Genomic DNA, 24,994 nt, shown 5'->3' with positions numbered 1-24,994 from the left:
GATGATGATGGTCTCCTAAACCCAGTTCTCTCTGTTCCTAGAACCTATGCCTTATATTGCTGGGTTCATGAACCATGAACTTGTGCAGAGCAGAAATGAAGGAGTGTCTCTCTTACAACAATCCATTCTCCTTCAGGGGGTATGAATAGAAGAGTCACTTAGCTGTATTTGAAAACGATAATGACAATGAAGAGAAAAATATATCTGTTCTGTTTGCCTAAACACTGTAATTTGGACAAACATATTCCAAACAATTAAAAATGAAAATATTACCCTGACTTTAAAATTGTAGACTCCATCCTTTACTTATATAGAAACTTAGATTTAAGAAAAACTTAGATTCAAAAGGAATCACAAGTATTAATGAATCCATTCTATTATCAAATTCAGACATCTCTACTATAACAGAGTCACATGGGAGGTCTCGTCTCTGTGGCTATCATTTCAATCTTTTAAACATTTTGACGTCAAAGTCTGGCTTTTGTATAATTCTTTTATACTTATTGAATTAAGGCTACAGACACAGGGGTTCTTAGAGAACTATTAGTTTATGAAAACAATAAAATTATCATGATAAAGAGGTCTAAATTTTGTATTTCCAAGCAGTGCTTGGATCTTCTCATTAACTGAAGGACTTTGTCTCAGTTCCACAATCTGCCTCATTTCACATAAGTGTTCCACTTCTTAAAAATATGTATATAAATTTATAAACATATACATTTATAAATATAATGTGTGTGTGTGTGTTATTCTGTGACAGAGTGTAATGCCCTGAAAAAAACCTCAGAAATTCTCTTTTCCCTTTGCCTGAAATTATTTCCTGAGTTCCAAGTCTGATCTCCAGCATGGATCAAAAAGAGAGTCAGAGCAGGACAGGACTTTAGGAAAGTCCAGGAGATTAGTCTTTGTCTATATGGAGTCAAGGGTAGCTTTGGTTCTATGAGGCTAAGAACAGATATAACTTAAACAGCCAATATGTTGGCATTAAGGAGACTGTGTGTGTGCGTGTTTGTATAACATAAAAACATGTATGGATATGTATATATATATTTATATAGCTTTGATATGAACACTAATTAAAATTTGACTGGAGGGGAATTCTGAGAACATGAAAAAATATGGAGCCTAGTCTCATTTCAATGATGGCTATGGTGTATAATTGCATGTATTTTTATTTTTATTTTTTACTTTTAAAAAAGATTTTATTTACTTATTTGACAGAGAGCAAGAGAGCCAGAGCTCACAAACAGGAGGAACAGCAGAGGGGGAGGGAGGAGCAGGCTCCCTGCCAAGCAGGAAGCCTGACACGGGCTTCACCAATCTGACCTGAAGGCAGACATCTAACTGACTGGGCCACCCTTATGCCCCTACATGGATTCGATACATGAATTAGCAAATTTTATATTAAAAATTACAGATTTACCATTCTCGACAAGCAATTTTATCTTGACTCATTTCTTATTCTCCATAATGGTAGTTTGCAAATTTTGGGTTACAAAAACCCTTTACAATCTTAAAAATTAAGGACTCCAGAAAGCATTTTTTTTTTTTGTGGATTATGTCTATTGACAATTAATTGAATAGAAATTAAAACAGATTTTTTTAAAGATTTTTTTTAATTTATTTGACAGAGAGAGAGAGCACAAGTAGGCAGAAAGGCAGGCAGAGAGAGAGGAGGAAGCAGGCTCCCCGCTGAGCAGAGATCCTGACGTGGGACTCGATCCCAGGACTCTGGGATCATGACCTGAGCTGAAGGCAGAGGCTTAACCCACTGAGCCACCCAAGTGCCCCAAACAGATTTTTTTTTAAACACAAGGATCCTCAAGCAAACAACTCCTTAATCATAAGAATGATGATATTCTCACATGACATTTAGCGTTTGGAGAATTCCACTGTATACTTGTGAAAAAAATGAGAGTGACAAAGGTAAGTAATGGCCGGATATTAATATGTAAAATGTTTCAGATCACCTGAAAGGATTTTAAAGATCTTACAAACCCAAACACTACTACATTGAGAAATGCTACTCTAGATGAAGAATTCTATCTCTATGGAAAAACCAACATATTGCCAGAGGAAATAATTAAACATAAACCTGTCAAAAGGAAAGGTAATTATTTTAAAAAGTAAGTTCATTGGTCATATAAATCAATAACAAGTCAAAGTATTTGACAAAACAAGAAAGTAAAAGTTACCTTTTCAGGAAAAAAAAAAACTTACTTCTCTGACACAGATACAGGTAAAAAAATGCAAGATATAAACAGGATGGAGACAGAAAAAAAACCAAAAAACTATATTCTTCAAAATAAGAATTATTACGGAGGAAATACCTCATTGTATTTCCAGTTACCTTTTTATTTTGTGGAAAAATTATTACATACATAACAACCATTTGTCAAATAATTAATGCTAATTCTGCATTAAAAGATAAATTTTAAACTAAATTGAAATATATGATGAATGTAAAATTTTTAGATTTAGGGTTAGATTTCAATTTCTTGCTTGCTTGCTTGCTTTCCTTCCTTTTCTCTCCCTTTTTTCTTTTTTCTGTATTAAAACCATCCTTCCTAAATTTTGATAACTGGAATAAATATAACACCACTATCACACATATACATATTTATTAATTAGAAAATTATATTTACAGTGGTTTTTAAAGGTTGATGGAGTTTCAGTTCCTTCTTCATATAAAGGGTGTAATTCATCATGCATATTTTATGATATATCCTATGTGTTTATAATATAAAAATATCTGAAACTGAATCAGCAATCAAAAAACTCCCAACAACCAAAAGTCCGGGACCAGACAGCTTCAGAGGGGAATCCTATCAAACATTTTGAAAAATGTTAATATTTAATCTTCTTCAACTATTCCAAAAAATAGGAGAGAAAAGAAAATTTCCAAATTCATTTTATGAATCTAGTATTACCCTGATACCACAGTCAGATAAAGATACAACACACATAACACACACACACCCACACACAGAAGGAGAACCACAGGTCAATATCTTTGATGAAAATAAATGCAAAATCCTCAACAAAATACTAGCAACCCCTCCTCCTCCCATATCAGCAAATCTGAATCCAACAATACATTAAAAACATTATTCACCACAATCAAGAGAACACAAGCTGGGGGGAGAGGCAGACTCCACTAAACAGGGAGACCAAATGTGAGGCTTGATCCCAGGACCCTGGGATTGTCACCTGAGCCAAAGGCAGACACTTAACTGTCACCTGAGCCACCCAGGTGCCCCTAAGAAATAAACTCTTAACTATAGAGAACAAACTGATGATTACCATCAGGAGGTAGAAGGATGGGTGAAATAGTGATGGGAATTCAGTGTACACTTATCATGATGTGGGGGATCTGGGTGGCTCATTCAGTTAAGCGACTGACTCTTGGTTTCAGCTCTGGTCATGATCGCAGAGTCTTGAGATCAAGCCCCACTTCTGACATTGATGTGGGGTTCTGAGCTCAGCAGGGGGTCTGCTTGAAGATTTTCTCCCTCTGCCCCTCCCCCTACTCATGTGTGCCCTCTCTTTCTCTTCTCTCTCAAACAAATGCATACATCTTAAAAAACAAACAAAAAAAGAGTACACTTATCATGATGAGCAGTGCGTAATGTATAGAATTGTTGAATCACTATTGATTCAAGTGTTATACACTTGAAACTAATATTACTCTGTGTGTTAACTACACTGGAATTAAAATTCAAAAATTAAAAAAATACCCCAATACAAACATTTCTAAAAGAACTTAAAATAAGAGCAATGTATGTAGCAGCAAAAAATTAATTGAAAACAGCAAAGGAAAAATAAACTATTAAGTAAAGGAAAAAATAATATAAAAATGTCAAAATTAAAACATATTTTTAAAAAGATCAGTTTAGTTTTACAAAGTATATATTACCTTAAACTTTTCCTGCAGTTCATTCATTTAGAAAATAGTTACTCTTTCAGTAACAATAATGACAATGAGCTCTTTTTCTGTGCAAGTGCTTTACTAGGTACTAGATACTTGCTTTAGTCTCAATATGCTAAGAAATAGGTAGAATATCTCAATTTTTCAAGAGAACACTAGGACTCAGGGAATTTAAAAGGTGTTAAGCAATGCACTTTCAAGGTATTAAAAGAAGATATAAAGCTAATTTTCTAGAACTTCTAGACCCTCCCTCTTTCAACTAAACTTATTATCTCTACTCTCAGAGCACTTTGCTATGCACCCTGGAAAAACCAATGCAGTGCTACCTGGAAGTAATTTGCAGTCAAGTAGAGAAAATGGACTAGTATCCAAACAGAGAGAAAATCTTATGGGTTGCAAGGTGGTATATGATGATCAGCAAAATAAGTGTGAGAAGTTTTCCACTTCTTCCTACAGAGATCAAAGAAATTTTCTGGAAGCTATCCTGTGGAAGATGGACCTTGAGGAATCAGGATGAACCAGAGACAGGCAATAAAGGATCCTATGATCAGAAATGGGAAGAAAAATCCAGGAAAAAGGAATGACAGGATCAAAGGATGGAGGCAAATCAGGAACATGGAAAGTGGAACTGGTTTGGTATTTCCCATAGATATACACAGTGATTATAGAGAAAAAAAAATGTAAAATGTAGTTTAAGACTGGATCATAGAGGATTTAGACCCTCAGGCTAAGAAATGTAGAATGTATTCTAAATTTGTCATGAGGAAATATTAAATACGGTATAAATGGCCTAATCAATTTGAAATTTTGGAAAACTTAATCTATTTCATAGACATGAAATGGAGGAATGACAGAAATTCAGAACGGGATGGGCTGAAAAGACCCTGCAATTGTTCAGAAGAGAAATAGTCCAAGTTAACATGCTTTGACAACTGAATTAGAGCCAGAAATGAAGAAGAGTAATTAGTCAAAGTAGAATTGGAGGTTTTAGGTCTAAGTGACTGAAGAATGGAAATTCATATGGCAATTCCCGTTAGGATTTGCTGGGGTTAAGGGATAGGGAAAGAAAAAAGATAAGATAGGAAGGTCAGTTGTAAACCTCTGCAGACAACAGGTGAAGCTGGGAGTTGAAAATGTGGGGCCAGAGATGATAAGGCAGGTTAGGCATCACAACGTCACAAAAATTTGGAGTCTTATCCACAAAGAGGGGGAAAGCAAGGTGGGATGACCCCTCAGAGGAAGACTGTGAAGAGGAGGAAAGGAAGCTCAGATGTGAAGAAGTAATCCTCTGGAAAAAGAAAAAGCAGCAGAAGCCCATACTGAGAAAATATGCTCAGACTGAAGAAAAGAGTCTGGTATTATGAAAACCTAGAGAGGAAAACATTTCAAACAGGAGAAGAGACCAACAATGTTGAGTGCATCAGAGAATGGGGGAGAAGTGAACAAGATAATTAAGCTCAACAATTAGGACATCTGGCTTGAGCTTTAAGCGTGTTGTTTGAGGAAAATCTTGGAGGGCAACATTCAGGTTGCCTGAAGAACAGGTGGGAGACTTATTTCAGAAGTGTGATTGTGAATGAAAGCAAAAGTACAACAATTTCAGGAAGCAGAAGGAGCAAGGAAGATTTCCTCTGAGAGGAAAGTCTGAAGATATCTGCAGGTGAAGGGAGGAGGGTTTCTTAGAGCAAGAACTGAAGTTGCAGGATGGAGGGAGCCAGAATAGGGGAAGGCAAGAAGGGATGGCATCAAGGAGAAACAGAGTGATAAATCTTGGGTGAGTAGCAAATCTTCCTCATCTGAGCATGGGAGCATAGGGGTGGATAAAATAATGGGGAACGTTAAAAGAGATTGTAATTTGGAGAGAAGAAAAATTTCAAGGAATCCACATTGATGGTGAATTTTATTTTTCTTATTTTTAAAGATAAAATCTCCTGTGTAGTGCCCAGCCTGCTCTGTGTACTCTTAGCAAGCCTGATAAATAAATAAAAACTACCTAAATAATGCATGCATGTGTACCAGCAGTTACTGCGTGTTTATTTCTACTAGCAATCTATTCTGATTTGTGCAGATTTTCAAGAAATACTTAGAGGTAAACAGCTGGGATCCCAAAGCATTGACACAAAAGTAACTTCACATGGATTTTGTTTTTCATTTTTGCTCCTCTTATTTTATCTAATTCATTGCACCACTTTGTCTCTATAGAAATACCAAAAGCTTTAAGTTATTTTCTCAATGGATTTGCTGAATTATGCATAAATGGTTTAATAGAATATTACATTCTAAGAGTTAACATATTTTCAAGAAATCAAAAGAATCCATGGTAGTTCAAAGCAGCAGTTGATACCCTGTTTATTTTCATTTTCAGGTGTGAAAGTTTCCTCTATACTATTTTTTAAAGTGATCACCTGAGTTTTAACAAAATTAACTGCTTCACTGAGCAATATCCACAGAATTCTTGAGATTGACCTCAGGGGGTAATAAAGAATGTGGAGACAGTTCACATTGGGAATTTTGCACACAGGGAAGCCAAGGGTGTTCAATAAACGTATTCAATCCTCTCTGAGTGTCTGTCCTGTCAGTCTGAGTATGAGACACGACTGTCTTGAGGGCAATGTCAGAACAACTTAACATCACCAATAAATGAATGAGGCCACATGGCTGGTACCCAAAGACTAATAATCAGCAGTGACAAACATTTGGCCAAGTGTGCCTTAAACACAGATTTTCTCTGAGGTCTAGCAAAAGGAGTAATCAGAGGAGGTAAGCACGGCAGCTAGTACCTCTTCAAAAGCTTCGACCAAATTACTGCTCCATTTTTTTTTTCTCCTGAAGCAACATTTCCATGAGGATAATCACCCTTACTCTAAAAAGCAAGATTGTTTTAAATCCACCCCAAACTGAGTAAGATGTTTTTTTCTCATTATGATTTTGCCTTACCGTGTTACCCAGTTTGATAAACTTAATAAGTAAAACCTGTTCCTAAGTAGGAATGGTAACACAGCATGGCATAATCATTACCATCACCATCATTATCATCATCACCCTCATGGATGGCAATGAATAAACCACTTATTAGACACCAATTATTATTTATGCACCTACCATTTTATCTTCTTTAACCTCCCCCAAATTTCTATGAGGTAGTATTATTATTATCCACATTAAAAAAAATAAGACTACCAGGCACAGAGATGTTATGTAGCTGTCCCAAGTTTACACAGCTTTTAAACCATTTTCCATGTTATCAGCCACTACCCAATGATGACTTTTGCATTTCTATCATGAATTTGGTGCTGATTTGTTTTTAACAAATGCTACATTGATGTTAGTAATCATCAGCATTCCATTTCAGCAAGTGATTCCCAGTAGTATTCCATCCCAACAAAGGTCCCCCAACAAAACAAAACAAAACAAAAGTCATTGTATAAAATGACCATTTTTAGGGAAAAAATATATATCCTGAAATAAGCTTTAAGCTAAATGATATAGGAAGGTATAGTTTCCCCTTTCAAAGCTTTGTGCATATATGTATTGAGAATGGATTTGTTTTAAAGAAGATGAAATTTAGGATTCTATGACTAAGGATTGTCCAAAGTCTTAATATCAAATTCTATATAATTGCCTGGAACTAAAACATTGGAGTTTCACTTTTTTTTTTTTTTTTTCTCATTTTATTTATTTTTTCAGCGTAACAGTATTCATTCTTTTTGCACAACACCCAGTGCTCCATGCAAAACGTGCCTTCTCCATTACCCACCACCTGTTCCCCCAACCTCCCACCCCTGACCCTTCAAAACCCTCAGGTTGCCCCAACCTCCCACCCCTGACCCTTCAAAACCCTCAGGTTGTTTTTCAGAGTCCATAGTCTCTTATGGTTCGCTTCCCCTCCCCAATGTCCATAGCCCGCTCCCCCTCCCCCAATCCCACCTCCCCGCAGCAACCCCCAGTTTGTTTTGTGAGATTAAGAGTCATTTATGGTTTGTCTCCCTCCCAATCCCATCTTGTTTCATGAAACAAGATGGGAGTTTCACTTTTTAATTTAGACAGGTAAGGCATGAATCTTGTTAAAATAGGGTTTGTGGATAATATTAAAAAAGCAACTATTGGACGCTAATTCTACTGATAAAATAATGGACAGTATTAACTACAAAATCATAGTTTTGTTGCAGTGCTGGGCTCAGAATATGTAAAGGAACCCTCCAGAATCCTCCTTCCTGCCCTGAGAGGGGAAAAAGAAAACCTGCTGTACATGAAAGGGTAGATCACCCTGTGGGCAAGTGGTTATATTAAAACTGGAATTCAGGAGTACCTGGGTGGCTCAGTGGGTTAAAGCCTCTGCCTTCAGCTCAGGTCGTGATCCCAGGGTCCTGGGATCGAGCCTCACATCGGGCTCTCTGCTAGGCAGGGAGCCTGCTTCCCTTCCTCTCTCTCTGCCTCTCTCTCTGCCTACTTGTGATCTCTTTCTCTCTGTCAAATAAATAAATAAAATCTTAAAATAAATAAATAAATAAATGAAAATAAAATAAAATCTTAAAAAAAAAAAAAACCCTGGAATTCAGAAACTAATTGTGCAAGGAACAAAATGGGGGCACAGAGCCTGTGAGACTTTGCTAAGCCAGGGATGGTGAGATAAAAATGTAACTGCCTCCTGGGTTTCTGAGAAGATAGTGACAACACAGTATTTAAATCTTTTCCAAATTCCCTTGTAAAAACAGATAGTGATACGTGTGTACAACATTTATAACAAAACAAAATGAACCTTAAAATGCATGTGGATTGGAACAAACAGAGTCAAAACCTACCAAGTATTAGTATCTATAGGAGAGGAAGTAGGAGGAGACAATAGGGAGTCTGAGAGACACCCCAAACAGAGAACCCTTAAATAGCTAGTAGGTATTTTCTGAAAAGTGAGTATTGACAACTTGAAACCACCGGCTGAAACTGGGAAGGGCTTTGCCCAGTTCAGAGCAGGTGAACAAAAAGGGTTCACCATGAGGTCTGATTGCAGGTACTATGAGGTACCTGTGACCATGGGAAACCTAAGAGCCAGGGCTCACTTCCAGGACAGGACACTCCAAATGATAAGAAACTGCTAGGAGTGGAATAAGAGTTGAGAAGGACAGAGAAAACAGACAAGGAAAAATTCATTTAGCTAAAAGTGAGTATGAGCTGGGATGCCTGGGTGGCTTAGTCAAGTGTCTGCCTTGGGCTCAGGTCATGATCCCAGGGTCCTAGGATGAAGTCCCACATTAGGTTCCCTGCTGAGCAGGGGGGCCTGCTTCTCCCTCTGCCTGCCACTCCCTGTTTGTTCACTTTCTCTCTCTCTGACAAATTAATAAATAAAATTTTTTAAAAACAAAAGTGAGTATGAGCTCATAATCAAGGTTCCAATCACAAAAAGAAAAAAAAACATCATGAGGGAGAGTCTGAAAAAACAATAAACAACAATTTTATGTAACAAACTACTTCACATACTGAAATTTTTATGCTCAAACTTTAATATAGATATAAAATATTTTAAGAAATGAAATATGAATTCAAAAATAAGGCCAAGGAATAGGAGATTATGAAAATAACCAGTAAGACTTTAAAAGTAACTATTATAATAAAAATATAAATTATATGAAATATCACTGGATGAGTTAAATAACATTATATAGACCTGAAGAAGTAATTAGTGAATGTGTGTTAAAACTGATCAAATTACACTAAACACAGCATCGAGAAACGAGGAGATGAAACGAGGAGATGAAACGAGGAGATGAAAAATTTGAAAGATCTTGAAAGAAAAGAAGATGTGCATACCTAACATATTAATAATCAGTAGAAGGAAAAAACAAAGAGATAATACCTGAAGAAATAATGGCTATGAATCCTCCAAATTGATAAAAGAAAAAAAAGGCTTCATGTTTCCTGGAGGAGTTTCACTGTAAAAAGAAGCCCTCACTCCATAAACTATAGTGAATCTGCAGTGGATCAAAGGCAAAGAGAAAATATTTAAAGAGGAGAGAGAAAAGATAAATCACAGGGGAAGGAATGACAATTCAACTGGTAACAGAATTCCCCTGGCTTTGTGGAGGAAGAGAAATCAATACTGTGAAAAAATATATCAAAAATGCGCAAACTACTTAACCAGTTACCTAGATTTTGTGCCTCGCAACAGGCTTTTGGGAATAAGGGTGATTTAAAGACATTGTCAGATCAATAATGACTGATAATACTTTCCACTGATAGGCCTTTGCTGATGACACTCCTAAAGCAGGTGCTGCTAGAGAAGCACGATTTTGAAACCAAGTAAGAGATGCAAGAGAGATGGTAGCATTGGTTCTGAGGAACTTGTAGGGGAAGATAGACACATATAGAATAAAGAAATACTGACACAATCTGACGTTCAGAATCTTTGAAAGGTTAGAATTAAAATATTGAACAAAATTGGCATGAAAATCAGCTATCAATGAGATTCAATCTAATCTAAATTCTCAAACAGCTAGAATCAGTGATATAGAGGACAAACTGATAGAGAAAAAGGATCAGGAGGAAGCCTGGAACAAATAGATTAGAATCCATGAAAACAGAATTAGGGAAATAAATGACACTATGAAATGTTCCAGCATCAGAATTATTGGGATCCCTGAGGGGGAGGAGAAAGAAAGAAGACTAGAAGATATAGTTGAACAAATTCTCCATGAAATTTTTCCCAATCTGGGAAATGGAATCAGCATTTGTGTCCTAGAGGTAGAAAGAACACCCCCCAAGATCAACGAATCTAGAAAGACCTTGAGGCACTTGATTGTAAGATGGATGAAACATAATTTTAGATACGGGCTTTTGAGAGAAGCTGGGGAAAGAGATTCCTTATGTACAGAGGAAGGCCTATCAGAATAATACCAGAACTGTCCACAGGTCTGGCAAGCCAGAAAGGGTTGGCAAGACATACTCAGGGCACTAAATGAGAAGAACATGCAGCCAAGAATACCTTATCCAGCAAGGCTGACATTCAAAATGGATGGAGAGACAAAGAGCTTCTAAGATCTACAAGGTTTAAAAGAGTATGTGATCACCAAGCCAGCAGGACAAGAAATATTAAGGAGGATTCTATAAAAGAAGAAAGAACCCAAGAGTGTCATAGAACAGACTTACAGAGACAATCCAGAGAAACAAGGACTTCACAGACAATATGATGTTGATAAAAACTTATCTTTCAATAATCACTCTCAAAGTGAACGGCCTAAATGCTCCCATAAAATGGCACAGAGTTGCAGATTGGATAAAACGACAGGACCTGTCCATATGTTGTCTACAAGAGACCCATTTGGAACCTAAGGATACATCTAGACTGAAAGTGAAGGGATGGAGAAGCACCTTTCATGCCAATGGGCCTCAAAAGAAAGCCAGGGTAGTGATTCTCATATCAGATAAATTAGATTTTAAACTAAAGACTGTAGTCAGAAATAAAGAAGGACACTACGTCATTCTTAAAGGGTGTCTCTACCAAGAAGATCTAACAATTGCAAATATTTATGCCCCCCAAAAGTGAGCAGCCAACTACATAAGACAACTGTTAATCAAGAGAAAGAGTCATATTGATATGAATACATTAATAGTAGGATGTGATGAAATTTAAATGTTTTAGCATCTTCTCTTGTTGAGAAGAGGGTGTTTTATAGTAATTTTATTCTTTGTGTATAGTAAAATGTCAGGGGTGACCATAAAGGGAGAAAAATAGAGTGTCATCTTCCAGATAAATAGAGACTAGAAAACAGAAAATGCTCAATTTGTAAAAGACAATAAAGAATATAAAAAAGTGTTGAGGACATGAGAAATCTAAAACAACAGGCAAGATGGTAAGAACTAGTTGAAATTCATCAGACTAAAAGTTAAGGTCATTGGATGAGTAAAATAAAAAGTAAATTTTAACTATACATTATTTACTAAAGACATACCTGAAACAAAATGTCATGAAAAGACATAAAATAAAGATTTGCAAAAAAAAAAAAAAAATTCTGATAAAATACTAACCAGAAGAAAGCTGGGGTAATTATAATACTATCAGATACACTCCACTTTAAAAAAGGTCATTTTATTTACAAAAAGATCATTATATGGAATATAGAAGTTACCATGGGGCACCTGGTGGCACAGTCAGTTAAGTGTCTGCCTTTGGCTCAGGCAATGATCCTAGAGTTTCAGAATCGAGCCTCACATCAGGCCCCCTGCTCAAGAGGGAGTCTGCTCTCCCTCTTCCTCTACTCCTACCCTTGCTCCTGTTCTTTCTCACTCACTCTCTCTCTCAGATAAATAAAATCTTAAAAAAAGAAGTTATCATAAAAAGATAAATGTTTAGTTCACCAGAAAGATACAATGAAGTTTGTATAGAACTTATATAACAGCTCCTGATATAAAAGTTGATAACACTGTGGGGATAAACTGATAATTTTCCATGGTAGTGGGAGATTTCAATATGCTTTATTCAATTATTGATACTTCTAATATTCAAAAAATTAATGAAGATACAGGGTAATTGAAAAACAATGAAGATTAACTCAATCAATATGGAATCACACTTCTGGCCATTAGAAAATGCACATTATTCTCAATGACATGAAATATTTACTAAAACTAATAGTATATTTGGGGGCGCCTGGGTGGCTCAGTGGGTTAAGCCTCTGCCTTTGGCTCAGGTCATGGTCCCAGAGTTCTGGGATCGAGCCCCGCATCGGGCTCTCTGCTCGGCAGGGAGCCTGCTTCCCCCTCTCTCTCTGTCTGCCTCTCTGCCTACTTGTGATCTTTCTCCCTCTGTCAAATAAATAGGTAAAATGCTTAAAAAAAAAAAACTAATAGTATATTTGTTCATAAGATAGAGCTCAACACATTTTAAGGAGTAGACTATTTTCTCAGGCCACTATATAATTAAATTAGAAGCTGGTTAAAAGAGGATGATCTTTATAATTCCCACAGGTTTGGAAATTTAAGAATAAGCTCTAAAACTTCCATGTAAAATACTATAGAATTTGTTACAATGCAGTTAAGATATACTTGCAACTGAATGAGAATGAAAATGCTACATATAAAAGTTGTGGGATGCTCTGAAGTAGCATTTAAAGTTACTGCCTTGTAGGAAAGCTTGAAATCAGGCAATGTGATGCTCCCAGTTTTATTTTTCTTTTTCAACACTTCTTTAGTAATTTGGGACTCTGTGATCACCAAGACAGCATAGTACTGGCACAAAAACAGACACATAGACCAGCAGAACAGAGTAGAGAGCCCAGATATGGACCCTCAACTCTATGTTCAAATAATCTTCGACAAAGCAGGAAAAAATATACAGTGGAAAAAAGTCTCTTCAGTAAATGGTGCTGGGAAAATTGGACAACTATGTACAGAAGAATGAAACTTGACCATTCTCTTACACCATACACAAAGATAAACTCAAAATGGATAAAAGACCTCAACATGAGGCAGGAATCTATCAAAATCCTAGAGGAGAATATAGGCAGTAACCTCTTTGACAACGGCCACAGCAACTTCTTTCAAGACATGTCCCAAAGACAATGGAAACAAAAGTGAAAATGAACTTTTGAGACTTCATCAAGATCAAAATTTCTGCACAGCAAAGGAAACAATCAACAAAACAAAGAGGCAAACCACGGAGTGGGAGAAGATATTCGAAAATGATGCTACAGACAAACGACTGATATCCAAGATCTATAAAGAACTCTTCAAACTCAACACACACAAAACAGATAATCACATCAAAAAATGGGCAGAAGACATGAACAGGCATTCCAAAGAAGACATACAAATGGCTAACAGACACATAAAAAAATTTTCATCATCATTAGCCATCAAGGAGATCCAAATCAAAACCACATTGAGATACCACCTTATACCAGTTAGAATGGCAAAAATTAACAAGACAGTATACAACGTGTGTTGGAGAGGATGTGGAGACAGGGGAACCCTCTTGCACTCTTGATGGGAATGCAAGTTGGTGCAGCCACTTTGGAGAACAGTGTGGAGATTCCTTAAGAAATTAAAAATAGAGCTTCCCTTTGACCCTGCAATTGCACTACTGGGTATTTACCCCAAAGGTATGGATGTAGTGAAAAGAAGGGCCATCTGCACTCCAATGGTCATAGCAGCAATGGCCACAGTCGCCAAACTGTGGAAAGAACCAAGATGTCCTTCAACGGACGAATGGATAAAGAAGATATGGTCTATATATACAATGGAGTATAATGCCTCCTTCAGAAAGGATAAATACGCAACTTTTGAATCAACATGGACGGGACTGGAGGAGATTATGCTGAATGAAATAAGTCAAGCAGAGAGAGTCAATTATCATATGGTTTCATTTGTGGAGCATAAAGAATAACATGGAGGACATTGGGAGATGGAGCAGAGAAGTGAGTCGGGGGAAATCAGATAGGGAGATAAACCATGAGGGACTGGACTCTGAGAAACAAACTGAGGGTTTTGGAGAGGAGGAGGATGGGGGGTTGGTTGAGCCTGGTGGTGGGTATTAAGGAGGGCACATATTGCATGGAGCACTGAGTATGATGCATAAACAATGAATTTTGGAACACACACACACACAAATTAAATTTAAAAATAAAGTTACGGTCTTATATGCTTATATTAATAAAGGAGAAAGGTAGAAACTATTAAAATAAGCTTCCATATTAATGTGTCTAAAAATAAACACAGAAAAAAAATCTTAAATAAATTAGGAGCAAAGCAAGTATCTATTGATAATATAGATTAAAATGTGTATATTCACAAAGTAACATACTATACAGCAATAAAAATGAATAAAGTATAACTACACTAAAACACCAATGAATCTGAGAACATAACATTAAGAAAAAAATATCAGGGGGCGCCTGGGTGGCTCAGTGGGTTAGGCCTCTGCCTTCAGCTCAGGTCATGGTCTCAGGGTCCTGGGATCGAGTCCCGCATCGGGCTCTCTGCTAGGCAAGGAGCTTGCTTCCTCCTCCTCTCTCTTTCTGCCTGCTTGTGATCTCTCTCTGTTGAATGGATAAAATCTTAAAAAAAAGGAAAAAAGAAACCCTTCCCTGACATGCAATCAGGAAAATGTTCTCTTTAAAAAAAAAAAAAAAATCAGAATACGTCCTACAATTTGCTATATATGAGAGATCAACATGTGATGAAATTAGAAAAAAAATCACCTTAATTAGTCTGAGAGGACATTAACAAATTGATTTAGACATGAATTAACCATTTGTTGAGTTCAATCATTTTAGAAAAGATCATTAATTATTTATGAAAGGGAATTATGGATAATATCAACATAAAGCAAAGCATGCTCTTCTTGTGTTTAAGAATTTATGAAAATTAGTTCTTTTTGCCACTAGATTATAATTTTATATTCACAGACTCATTAATAGTTTGTCTTAAAAAGTGAAATATTCTTTCAAATGGGAAGTACATACTTATTAGTAAATTCTGGCTTTTTGAAATTCTTGAAAAGTTTCAGTGTAGGGATACATAGCCAATACAAAATACGTAACACTTTTATTATGTCAAACGATATGCTTTGATTATGTTTAATTATATTCTTTCAAAAGAAGTCTTTAACCTGTTATATCAAATGTATAAATTAAAAAATGCTATAAACCTTCATCTCCTTGTTTAATTTTATTTTTCTAAAATATTTATTTATTTATTTTTAGAGAGAGAGAGAGAGAGAGAGAGAGTATACAGGTGGGAAGGGGCAGAGAGATAGACAGTCTTAAGCAAATACAACACTGAGCTTGGAGCCTGGGTGTGAGGCTTGATTTCAGGATGCTGAGATCATGACCTGAGTGGAAACCAAGAGTCAAAGGCTTAATGGAATGCACCACCCAGGTGTCCCTCCTTGCTTAATTTTTAAGCACCCTGTGCTTATTTAAATTTTCAGACAAATTTAAAATAGCTTAATTCTGATATCTAAAATTTTTGCCAAACTTTTTAATATTGATGCAAACTACTTATTAATATACCATATTTATGCAAAAAGAAAGAAAATGTTGAACCAAAAAATGAATGAGTGTTTTAAAAGTTAGAAAGCTTTTCAAAGCAAATCACAAATATAAGCTATGAAGGAAGTTGTCTAAAACATGGAAATCCTTACTAGTCTTCTGCTGGGCTTGAGTTTCCTTAGAAAGTAATTAACTTCTAGAAAAGATTAAATTTTAAGTATATCCTTAAAAAGTTAAATTCAATCTTTGATATCAAAATTAGATCCCAGAGGCTTTATGATGATCCCAAACCTGTCTATGCAGATAATTTTGGTGAGTTATTAATGACAAAATACTCACTGTTCACATTCTGAGAATCTCAAGCATGTTCTTACTGTATCACTTCTTTTAAAATACTCATTTTAGGGGCATCTGATGGCTCTATCTGTTAAGCATCTGACTTTGGCTCTGTCCCGGGATCAGCTCCACACTCATCTCTCTCCTTCTGTCCCTTCCTCTGTTTGTACATGCTCTCTCTCTCTCAAGTAAATAAGTAAAATATTTTTTAAAAAGTACTTATTTTAAGGAGAAAACCAACCTATCTTTACTTAAATTTACTTAAATGTTGACTACCAGACAACAAAAAAAGAACTATAGGTTTCCATAATTTTTTTTCCTTGATGCCCCACACCCACTGTTGTAAATACACTGTCAATGTCTCAGTTATGTCAGGAGCCCTGAATTATTCTAGGTGCTAGTCTTCCCTTGGCACCATTTGCCTTTTAATAATGTATGTTTTCATTCTTTTGTTTTATTTCATATTTTGCCTTTGGGTAACTTCCTGGGGAGTGATGTTTTTGGATGTACAGTTATTTATTTTTTTCAAAAAAAGTTTTCAGGAGACTTAAAATATTAATATGCCATTTAAAATTCAAAAATGTGTTCATTTTGCTTTTAATTTTTATGGTAATGTATCTTAGATATAATACAGTCTAACATCCCTTGGTGTCTTTCTCTGAATTCCATGGAAAGCAAATTATTCACTATATTTTCCATACCTATACAAAATACAGAATGAAAATCAAATGGACATTTAGAATCAGAAAGCTACATCCTTTTAAAAAAAGAAAAACACCCACAAGAACAAGTATCAATTAAACCATAATCATCTGTGAATTATGGAAAATTTGATTTTGCAATGTCACTTTCACTAGGACAACAGAGATGTTTGTGTATTGCTGATTTTCATCAGTATCCTCTTTATCCCTACAATAAAACCCCAGATAGCTGAGAATCCAGCCCACCTGGAGGGTTTCAAGCATCTCAATCAGAGTGAACCGGAATTCAGGAAGCAATACCTCCATTCTGTTTTATACTGATCCCTTCCCACATATTAACCTTCTCTTCCTTGCCAGCCAAAAAGTCTGGGAATGAAGGACAGTATCTGTACATCTAGTATGAAAGCAGAAAAACCAGCCTATCAGAGGTAGAGGACTCGGCCCCAGTCAAGAAGACAAGAGATTCAGGCACTGGAGTGGAGTCAGAGAACCTGGGTGGATGGGAACAACGGGCTCAAAGCAAAAGCTATTTGTGAACCTCCTTTATGAAAGACAAATAAAAGACTGAAAGATAAAAAGAAGTCTGGCCAAAAATAAATACATATGTACATAATGTTGAAAAGAGTTCAGAAAAAGGACAATGGATCTTCAGCTTAAATTATCTTGCAGTATGTTTTATTTTATAAATATCTGAAGGTTTTGATGATTGCCTCCAAAAAGTATGATAAAAAAATATGTCATAGAGAAAATAATCTTCCTGTGTGTAGCAACCAATTTAGTAAAATGTATCATCTCAGAAAAACTAAAAAAAAAAACAAAAAACTAAAAATAAATGCATCATCACATGACGTCCTTGGATATTTATCTCCTATAATCCATAAGAAGGAATAGACATTTTTTTGGTCACACTTTTCTCTTTTCAGTTACAACTCTCATTTATTTACTTCTTATTTACCTTTTTTCTTCCCAACAATCCCATTTTACTCTCTTTTATAAAGTAAACTACAGTTTTCTGTGGCAGTAAGTCTTAAGTCCTCTGGCCTGCAGGATCTCTACCTCATGGACATGTTTCCATTACTGCTCTTCTGCTTTCTGACACTAGCCCTTAACTCCAGCCAGCTCCTCTTTTGATGGCCGCTTCACACCATGCTTTTTTGGTTGCTGACTTTGAAATAGAAAAAATATATATATTGGCATCTGCCCTTGGTTCCTGGCATAGAGTTTCTAAATCTCCTGAGTGATGGAAGCATTTTTGTTCCAACGAGGCAATGCGTGGCGGGCTCCTGAATGAGGGCTGGTCACCAAAAAGCCATGATTAGAAGCTGGAAACTTTCAGTCCCACTCCCCATCTTCCAGGAAGGAGAAGGGAGCTGGAGATTAAGTTAATGATCGATCAATCATGCCCATGTAATAAAACTTCCATAAAAAAATCTCAGACATACGGGGTTCAAGGAACTTCTGGGATGGTAAACATATCTACATACAAGGAAAGTGTCTCACCCTGAATCCTGTGGTATCCTTTATCATATCATTTATTATATAATAAACTAGTACATGTGATTGTTTCTCTGAGCTCTGTAAGTTGTTCTAGTAAATAACTGAATCCGGGGGAGGAAGTCACGAGACCCTCCAATTTGCAGGCATTTTGGACAGAAATTTTGAGTAACTTGGGGACCTACTACTTAAAATTGGCAACTGAATTAGGGAGCTGTCTCTGAATCCTACACACAAAGGTCTGAGCCCTTACACTATCGGGTCTGTGCTAAGTGACTGAATGACACATAGCTGGTGTCACAAAGAATTTCTTGATGTGGAAAACAAAAACCAAAATACACAAAAAACATACATCTGGTATAGGAAGTGCTGGGAGTGTAGTGACTGCTTTAAGAGTGAAGAGACAGAAGTGAGTTTTTCTTTTACATCACTTTTCTCTTTCTCCAGTTATTCAAAGCTAACCATTCTTCAAAGTACAAATTCTGGAATCATCTGCTTCATGAAGTACGCCCTGACTGCCTTTGGCTATAGGGGGAGAGTGTAGAGTGGGATTGTTCCCAAAGGGCTTACCTGAGGGTCAAGTGAGAGCTTTGCCCTGCATCAGTAAGACAATTCTGGACCCTTGTAATCACTCTCCTTTTTTTAAATCCCTGAAGCAAGTCCATGTGGAGTTCTATTATTTTCAGTCAAAGTGCTTTGAATGAGGTATGTGGCAAGTACCACATTTAATGATTGTCTCGTACCATCCTCAGTAGTGGTGGGCACAGTGGAAGCACTCAATAAATATTGAGATCTGTTCTGTCCAACGCAGTAGCCACTCATCACATGAGGCTTTTGGGTACTGCAATATGACCACTACAAACTGAAATGTGCTACGTGTGAAACACACGTGCAATTAAAAAAAATAGTATAAACTATCAATATATTTCTGTATTGATACATAGTGAAATAATATATAGGGAGTTAATTAAACAGAATTATTTTAACATATTTTAACCTTTTTAATGTATCTAGTAGAAAATGTAAAATTACATGTGTTTACATGATTTTACACTAGACAGCACTGATTTAAAATGGTGTTTTTTTTTTTGTTTGGAGATTTTTGATGACTGTTTCAATCTCCTTACTGGTTATGGGCCTGTTCAGGTTTTCTATTTCTTCCTGGTTCAGTTGTGGTAGTTTATATGTCTCTAGGAATGCATCCATTTCTTCCAGATTGTCCAATTTGTTGGCGTAGAGTTGCTCATAGTATGTTCTTATAATTGTCTGTATTTCTTTGGTGTTAGTTGTGATCTCTCCTCTTTCATTCATGATTTTATTGATTTGGGTCCTTTCTCTTTTCTTTTTGATGAGTCTGGCCAGGGGTTTATCAATCTTATTGATTCTTTCAAAGAACCAGCTCCTAGTTTCATTGATTTTTTCTATTGTTTTTTTGGTTTCTATTTCGTTGATTTCTGCTCTGATCTTTATGATTTCTCTTCTCCTGCTGGGTTTAGGGTTTCTTTCGTGTTCTTTCTCCAGCTCCTTTACGCGTAGGGTTAGATTGAAAGAAATTGAGGAAGACACAAAAAAATGGAAAAATGTTCCATGCTCCTGGATTGGAAGAATAAATATTGTGAAAATGTCTATGCTACCTAAAGCAATCTACACATTTAATGCAATCCCTATCAAAATACCATCCATTTTTTTCAAAGAAATGGAACAAATAATCCTCAAATTTATATGGAACCAGAAAAGACCTCGAATAGCCAAAGGAATATTGAAGAACAAAACCAAAGTTGGTGGCATCACAATTCCGGACTTCAAGCTCTATTACAAAGCTGTCATCATCAAGACACATAAAACAAAAACAGACACATAGATCAGTGGAACAGAATAGAGAGCCCAGAAATCGACCCTCAACTCTATGGTCAACTAATCTTCGACAAAGCAGGAAAGAATGGCCAATGGAAAAAAGACAGCCTCTTCAATAAATGGTGCTGGGAAAATTGGACAGCCACATGCAGAAAAATGAAATTGGACCACTTCCTTACACCACACACGAAAATAGACTCCAAATGGATGAAGGACCTCAATGTGAGAAAGGAATCCATCAAAATCCTTGAGGAGAATGCAGGCAGCAACCTCTTCGACCTCAGCCGTAGCAACATCTTCCTAGGAACAATGGCAAAGGCAAGGGAAGCAAGGGCAAAAATGAACTATTGGGATTTCATCAAGATCAAAAGCTTTTGCACAGCAAAGGAAACAGTTAACAAAACCAAAAGACAACTGACAGAATGGGAGAAGATATTTGCAAACGACATATCAGATAAAGGGCTAGTATCCAAAATCTATAAGGAACTTAGCAAACTCAACACCCAAAGAACAAACAATCCAATCAAGAAATGGGCAGAGGACATGAACAGACATTTCTGCAAAGAAGACATCCAGATGGCCAACAGACACATGAAAAAGTGCTCCACGTCACTTGGCATCAGGGAAATACAAATCAAAACCACAATGAGATATCACCTCACACCAGTCAGAATGGCTAAAATTAACAAGTCAGGAAATGACAGATGCTGGCGAGGATGTGGAGAAAGGGGAACCCTCCTCCACTGTTGGTGGGAATGCAAGCTGGTGCAACCACTCTGGAAAACAGCATGGAGGTTCCTCAAAGTGTTGAAAATAGAACTACCCTATGACCCAGCAATTGCACTACTGGGTATTTACCCTAAAGATACAAACATAGTGATCCGAAGGGGCACGTGTACCCGAATGTTTATAGCAGCAATGTCTACAATAGCCAGACTATGGAAAGAACCTAGATGTCCATCAACAGATGAATGGATCAAGAAGATGTGGTATATATACACAATGGAATACTATGCAGTCATCAAAAGAAATGAAATCTTGCCATTTGCGACGACGTGGATGGAACTAGAGCGTATCATGCTTAGTGAAATAAGTCAATCGGAGAAAGACAACTATCATATGATCTCCCTGATATGAGGACATGGAGAAGCAACATGGGGGGTTAGGGGGTTAGGAGAAGAATAAATGAAACAAGATGGGATTGGGAGGGAGACAAACCATAAATGACTCTTAATCTCACAAAACAAACTGGGGGTTGCTGGGGGGAGGTGGGATTGGGAGAGGGGGAGCGGGCTATGGACATTGGGGAGGGGAGGCGAACCATAAGAGACTATGGACTCTGAAAAACAACCTGAGGGTTTTGAAGGGTCAGGGGTGGGAGGTTGGGGGAACAGGTGGTGGGTAATGGGGAGGGCACGTTTTGCATGGAGCACTGGGTGTTGTGCAAAAAGAATGAATACTGTTACGCTGAAAAAATAAATAAAATGGAAAAAAAAATAAAAAAAATAAAATGGTGTTTTTTTAAATCAGGAAATATGGAAGGAAGATTTCTATTTCCCAGAATTTTAGGAGCTTATAGGAAAATTTACAGTTTACCCTGTATATTTAGAATGCCTATCTGTACATAGATATTGGTATATTGGGGGTGTTTTCTGAGAGTTTTGTCTGTTTACAACATATGAGCTTAGATCCATTCCTAACTATGTCATTCTTCTCAGATATAAAATTATATCTAAGTTAACAAACATTGGAAAACATCAGAAAATAAAACATCATAGCTCAACCATATATGCTCTACAGCAAATCTTCAGTGACTGAAGGTTTAAAGCAGAAACAGGATTATTTTATTTCATTCTACTTCAATCGCTGAAAAAAATTCATGTATTGGAATGCAAGTCACTTTAATCTTCAAGCTTGAGAACATGATAAAGTATTTCTGTAACAAGTCATTTCAAATAACATAGTTTTTAAAAATTCACATAACTAAGTTTAAAAGTTAAATGCCTGTCAGAAGGCTTAGTATGAAATGACTCAATCTCTGAACACATTAAAAACATAAATATTTTATGAATTTCAGCTGGAAATTTATACTGCATGCCAAAGAGAATTTATCATCAATACAAGCAGTACTTACTTGATACTCTTGCAGGTTTTCCTGCTTAAAAAAAAAAAAAAAAGAAAGAAAAATGAAGCAAGTTTTGTTTAACTCAGATAAAATGCAAAGACATTATATGTTGATGGGCCAAATGAAAGTACCTAACATCTTTTGACTTTATTATTTAAGAGTTAATGAAAGAATACAACAATTGCCTGAGAACATGCATCTTTGAATATATTAATCGCTTTTACATGAAATATCAGAAAAGCTGTTAATCATTGTAGATGTCACAAGTATTTATGCTTTTTAAAAACTTACTAAAATCAGCAGGATCTTTTAAAAATTAAGTGTCTTGGTTCAACTCAAATTATAGTTAACTTGAGTAAAATTACTTTGTGTGATGTAATTACCTAAATATTTGTTTAAAGTCTCCAAATTCCATAAACTGTATTATTGAGAATTATTTTCCTTTCAAAGATAATAAGGACAAATAACTAAGTCTTAAAAAGCAACATGCAAAATCAGTTTAATTTTTCATAACCTTTTGCCTGTTAGTTTCAATGAGAAGCCATAATTCTTCAAAGTAGTGGTTTTTTTACATTAAAGTATATGTATATGGGACAAAAAAAAAAAGTAAATCTTTTTTTTTTTTTTCCAAAAAAAAAAGATTGGTAACATCTACTTTCTACTAACAGTCTAACTTTTTTTTTTGTATAGTTGACACATAATGTTATATAAGTTTCAAGTGTATAAGTGAGTTTATACTCACAAATTTATACATTATGCAATGTTCACTACAAGGGTAGCTACCATCCCAACATTAGTCTGATTTGAAGGGCTGGTCTTGAAAATACACATTTTTAAATGCATCTGCATTACATGATTTATTTTGAGACTTACAGAGTTTCTAATATAAACCCAAGAATTACAAATTGACAAAAAATTTATTGGTATTAGTTAATGCCAGTAATTTTTTTTCATTTGAGATATTTATGATTTTAGTGAAAATACAGTCACATGCCTCATGTATAAAATTACAAAATAGCATGTTACTTTCCTTTAAAAATACTATCATTGACTAAAAAACAGGTACTTTAAAAAAGAATACAATAAACATTTATTGAAATACAATGAACCATCTTTTGAATGAAAGAATGAATAAGAATGTGCCTGTATTCTCAACTAGCTCAGGGTTAGTCTTGTGCTTTCATATATCGTAATTTGTCCTGTGTATTCATAATATGAAAACCTTGGAAATGATGGACTCCAGATTGGTAAGAAGGTACTGTTCATCCAATATCTAAGTCCCTTGTACAGCCCTCTAGTTATAGTTCAAATAGACCACTCCCTTGGGGACAGAGTTGGGTACATTTACAGTTTGCCTCTGGGCTGCTCTGATTAGTAGAAAGCTTCTCCTCTCTTATGTGAGCCACAGTGTGATGTGGTAGTGAACTGTGATTGAATGAGTTCGTTAAGTCTTTAGTGTCATACGTGGAACCAAATCCTTTCCCTACCATGTAAACATTCTGAGATGTTAGACTTCCTTCATCACGCTTACCTCATCTTTAAATTGGGCATGATTATTGGGCTTGCGCTGAAGAGTAAATGAATTAATTATAGGAAAGTATGTGCCAATGAGTTTTTTTAAGTAACTGGTATCTTCTCATTCTTCTGGCTAATTATCTTAAAAGATCCTAAGCAATATCTTAAAAGTTAAGAAAATAGAAATAGAAAGTCTATGCCCCTATCTGCTCCTACAAATTTGGTTTGCTTTTATTCTAAATTTTATCCTCTAATATTACTGATATTTATGTGTCTAAATTGCTTATGACTAATTGTCTAAATTATATGTCTAGGTGTGTCCTGCTATATTGCAGGTGTCCATAATACGGCAGAAAGAAGGGACCAGTGAAAAAATAAGCCTCATGTCCCCTTCCCACCCTGGAGTTATATACATTTACTATGAATGAAAACAATTGTTCAGTTATGGCATGTTTATTTAGAGTCTTAAAATTTAAAACATTTAAATCTTATTACATTTTGAAGTAATTAGTTTAAAATTATATCACCCAGACTACAAAATTCAGTTATAACATCCATTTACAATTTTTTGATAGTCAATATCACCAAAATAGGTCATTCTCATTTTAGGTAAAGGACATCCTCCTGCCATGCACATGTGGGCATTTTCCCTCTACCAAGGACTTTTTGTTTAGGTGGAATTAATTTAAAGGGCCAAATTTAGATAATAAAAAATATATTTGTGATGTTTACTATATTTATTAATACATAAAATAATTCTCAGCTCTATCTGTTTTTACAACTATATCATTTTTGACCTTATTATGCATATTATGAAAGTCTTTTGTAATAGAGAAATTTATCTTCTGGTATGTACTGAATTATTTTACTGAATGTTTATGTTGTTAATGTTCCGATTTTTTCACATTTGCTAATTTTCCATTGAAATGTAAACCTCCTGCTAGATTTCCTACCTGTCTACTTTGTCTACTATTAGCAGAAGTCTATAAATGTTAGACTTCCTTGTTTTTAAAAATTTATTGTTAATATTAAGTGCAAACATAATTTAGGGACCTCCATA

General features: G+C 35.8%; 1 protein-coding gene across 1 annotated transcript in view; it reads right to left on the bottom strand.

Annotated features, from left to right (window-relative positions):
* TRDN (triadin) overlaps positions 1-24,994 on the bottom strand; it is a 384,176-nt gene that overhangs the window by 9,801 nt on the left and 349,381 nt on the right. Inside the window, exon 37 of the mRNA XM_046006499.1 lies at positions 22,429-22,452. Coding sequence (XP_045862455.1) covers positions 22,429-22,452 — 24 coding nt within the window. The remainder of the gene's footprint in view (positions 1-22,428; positions 22,453-24,994) is intronic.

The sequence above is a fragment of the Meles meles genome, chromosome 5 (genome assembly GCF_922984935.1).
Source record: "Meles meles chromosome 5, mMelMel3.1 paternal haplotype, whole genome shotgun sequence".
Classification (NCBI taxonomy): domain Eukaryota; kingdom Metazoa; phylum Chordata; class Mammalia; order Carnivora; family Mustelidae; genus Meles; species Meles meles.
This window is presented reverse-complemented; position numbering and strand designations above follow the sequence as displayed.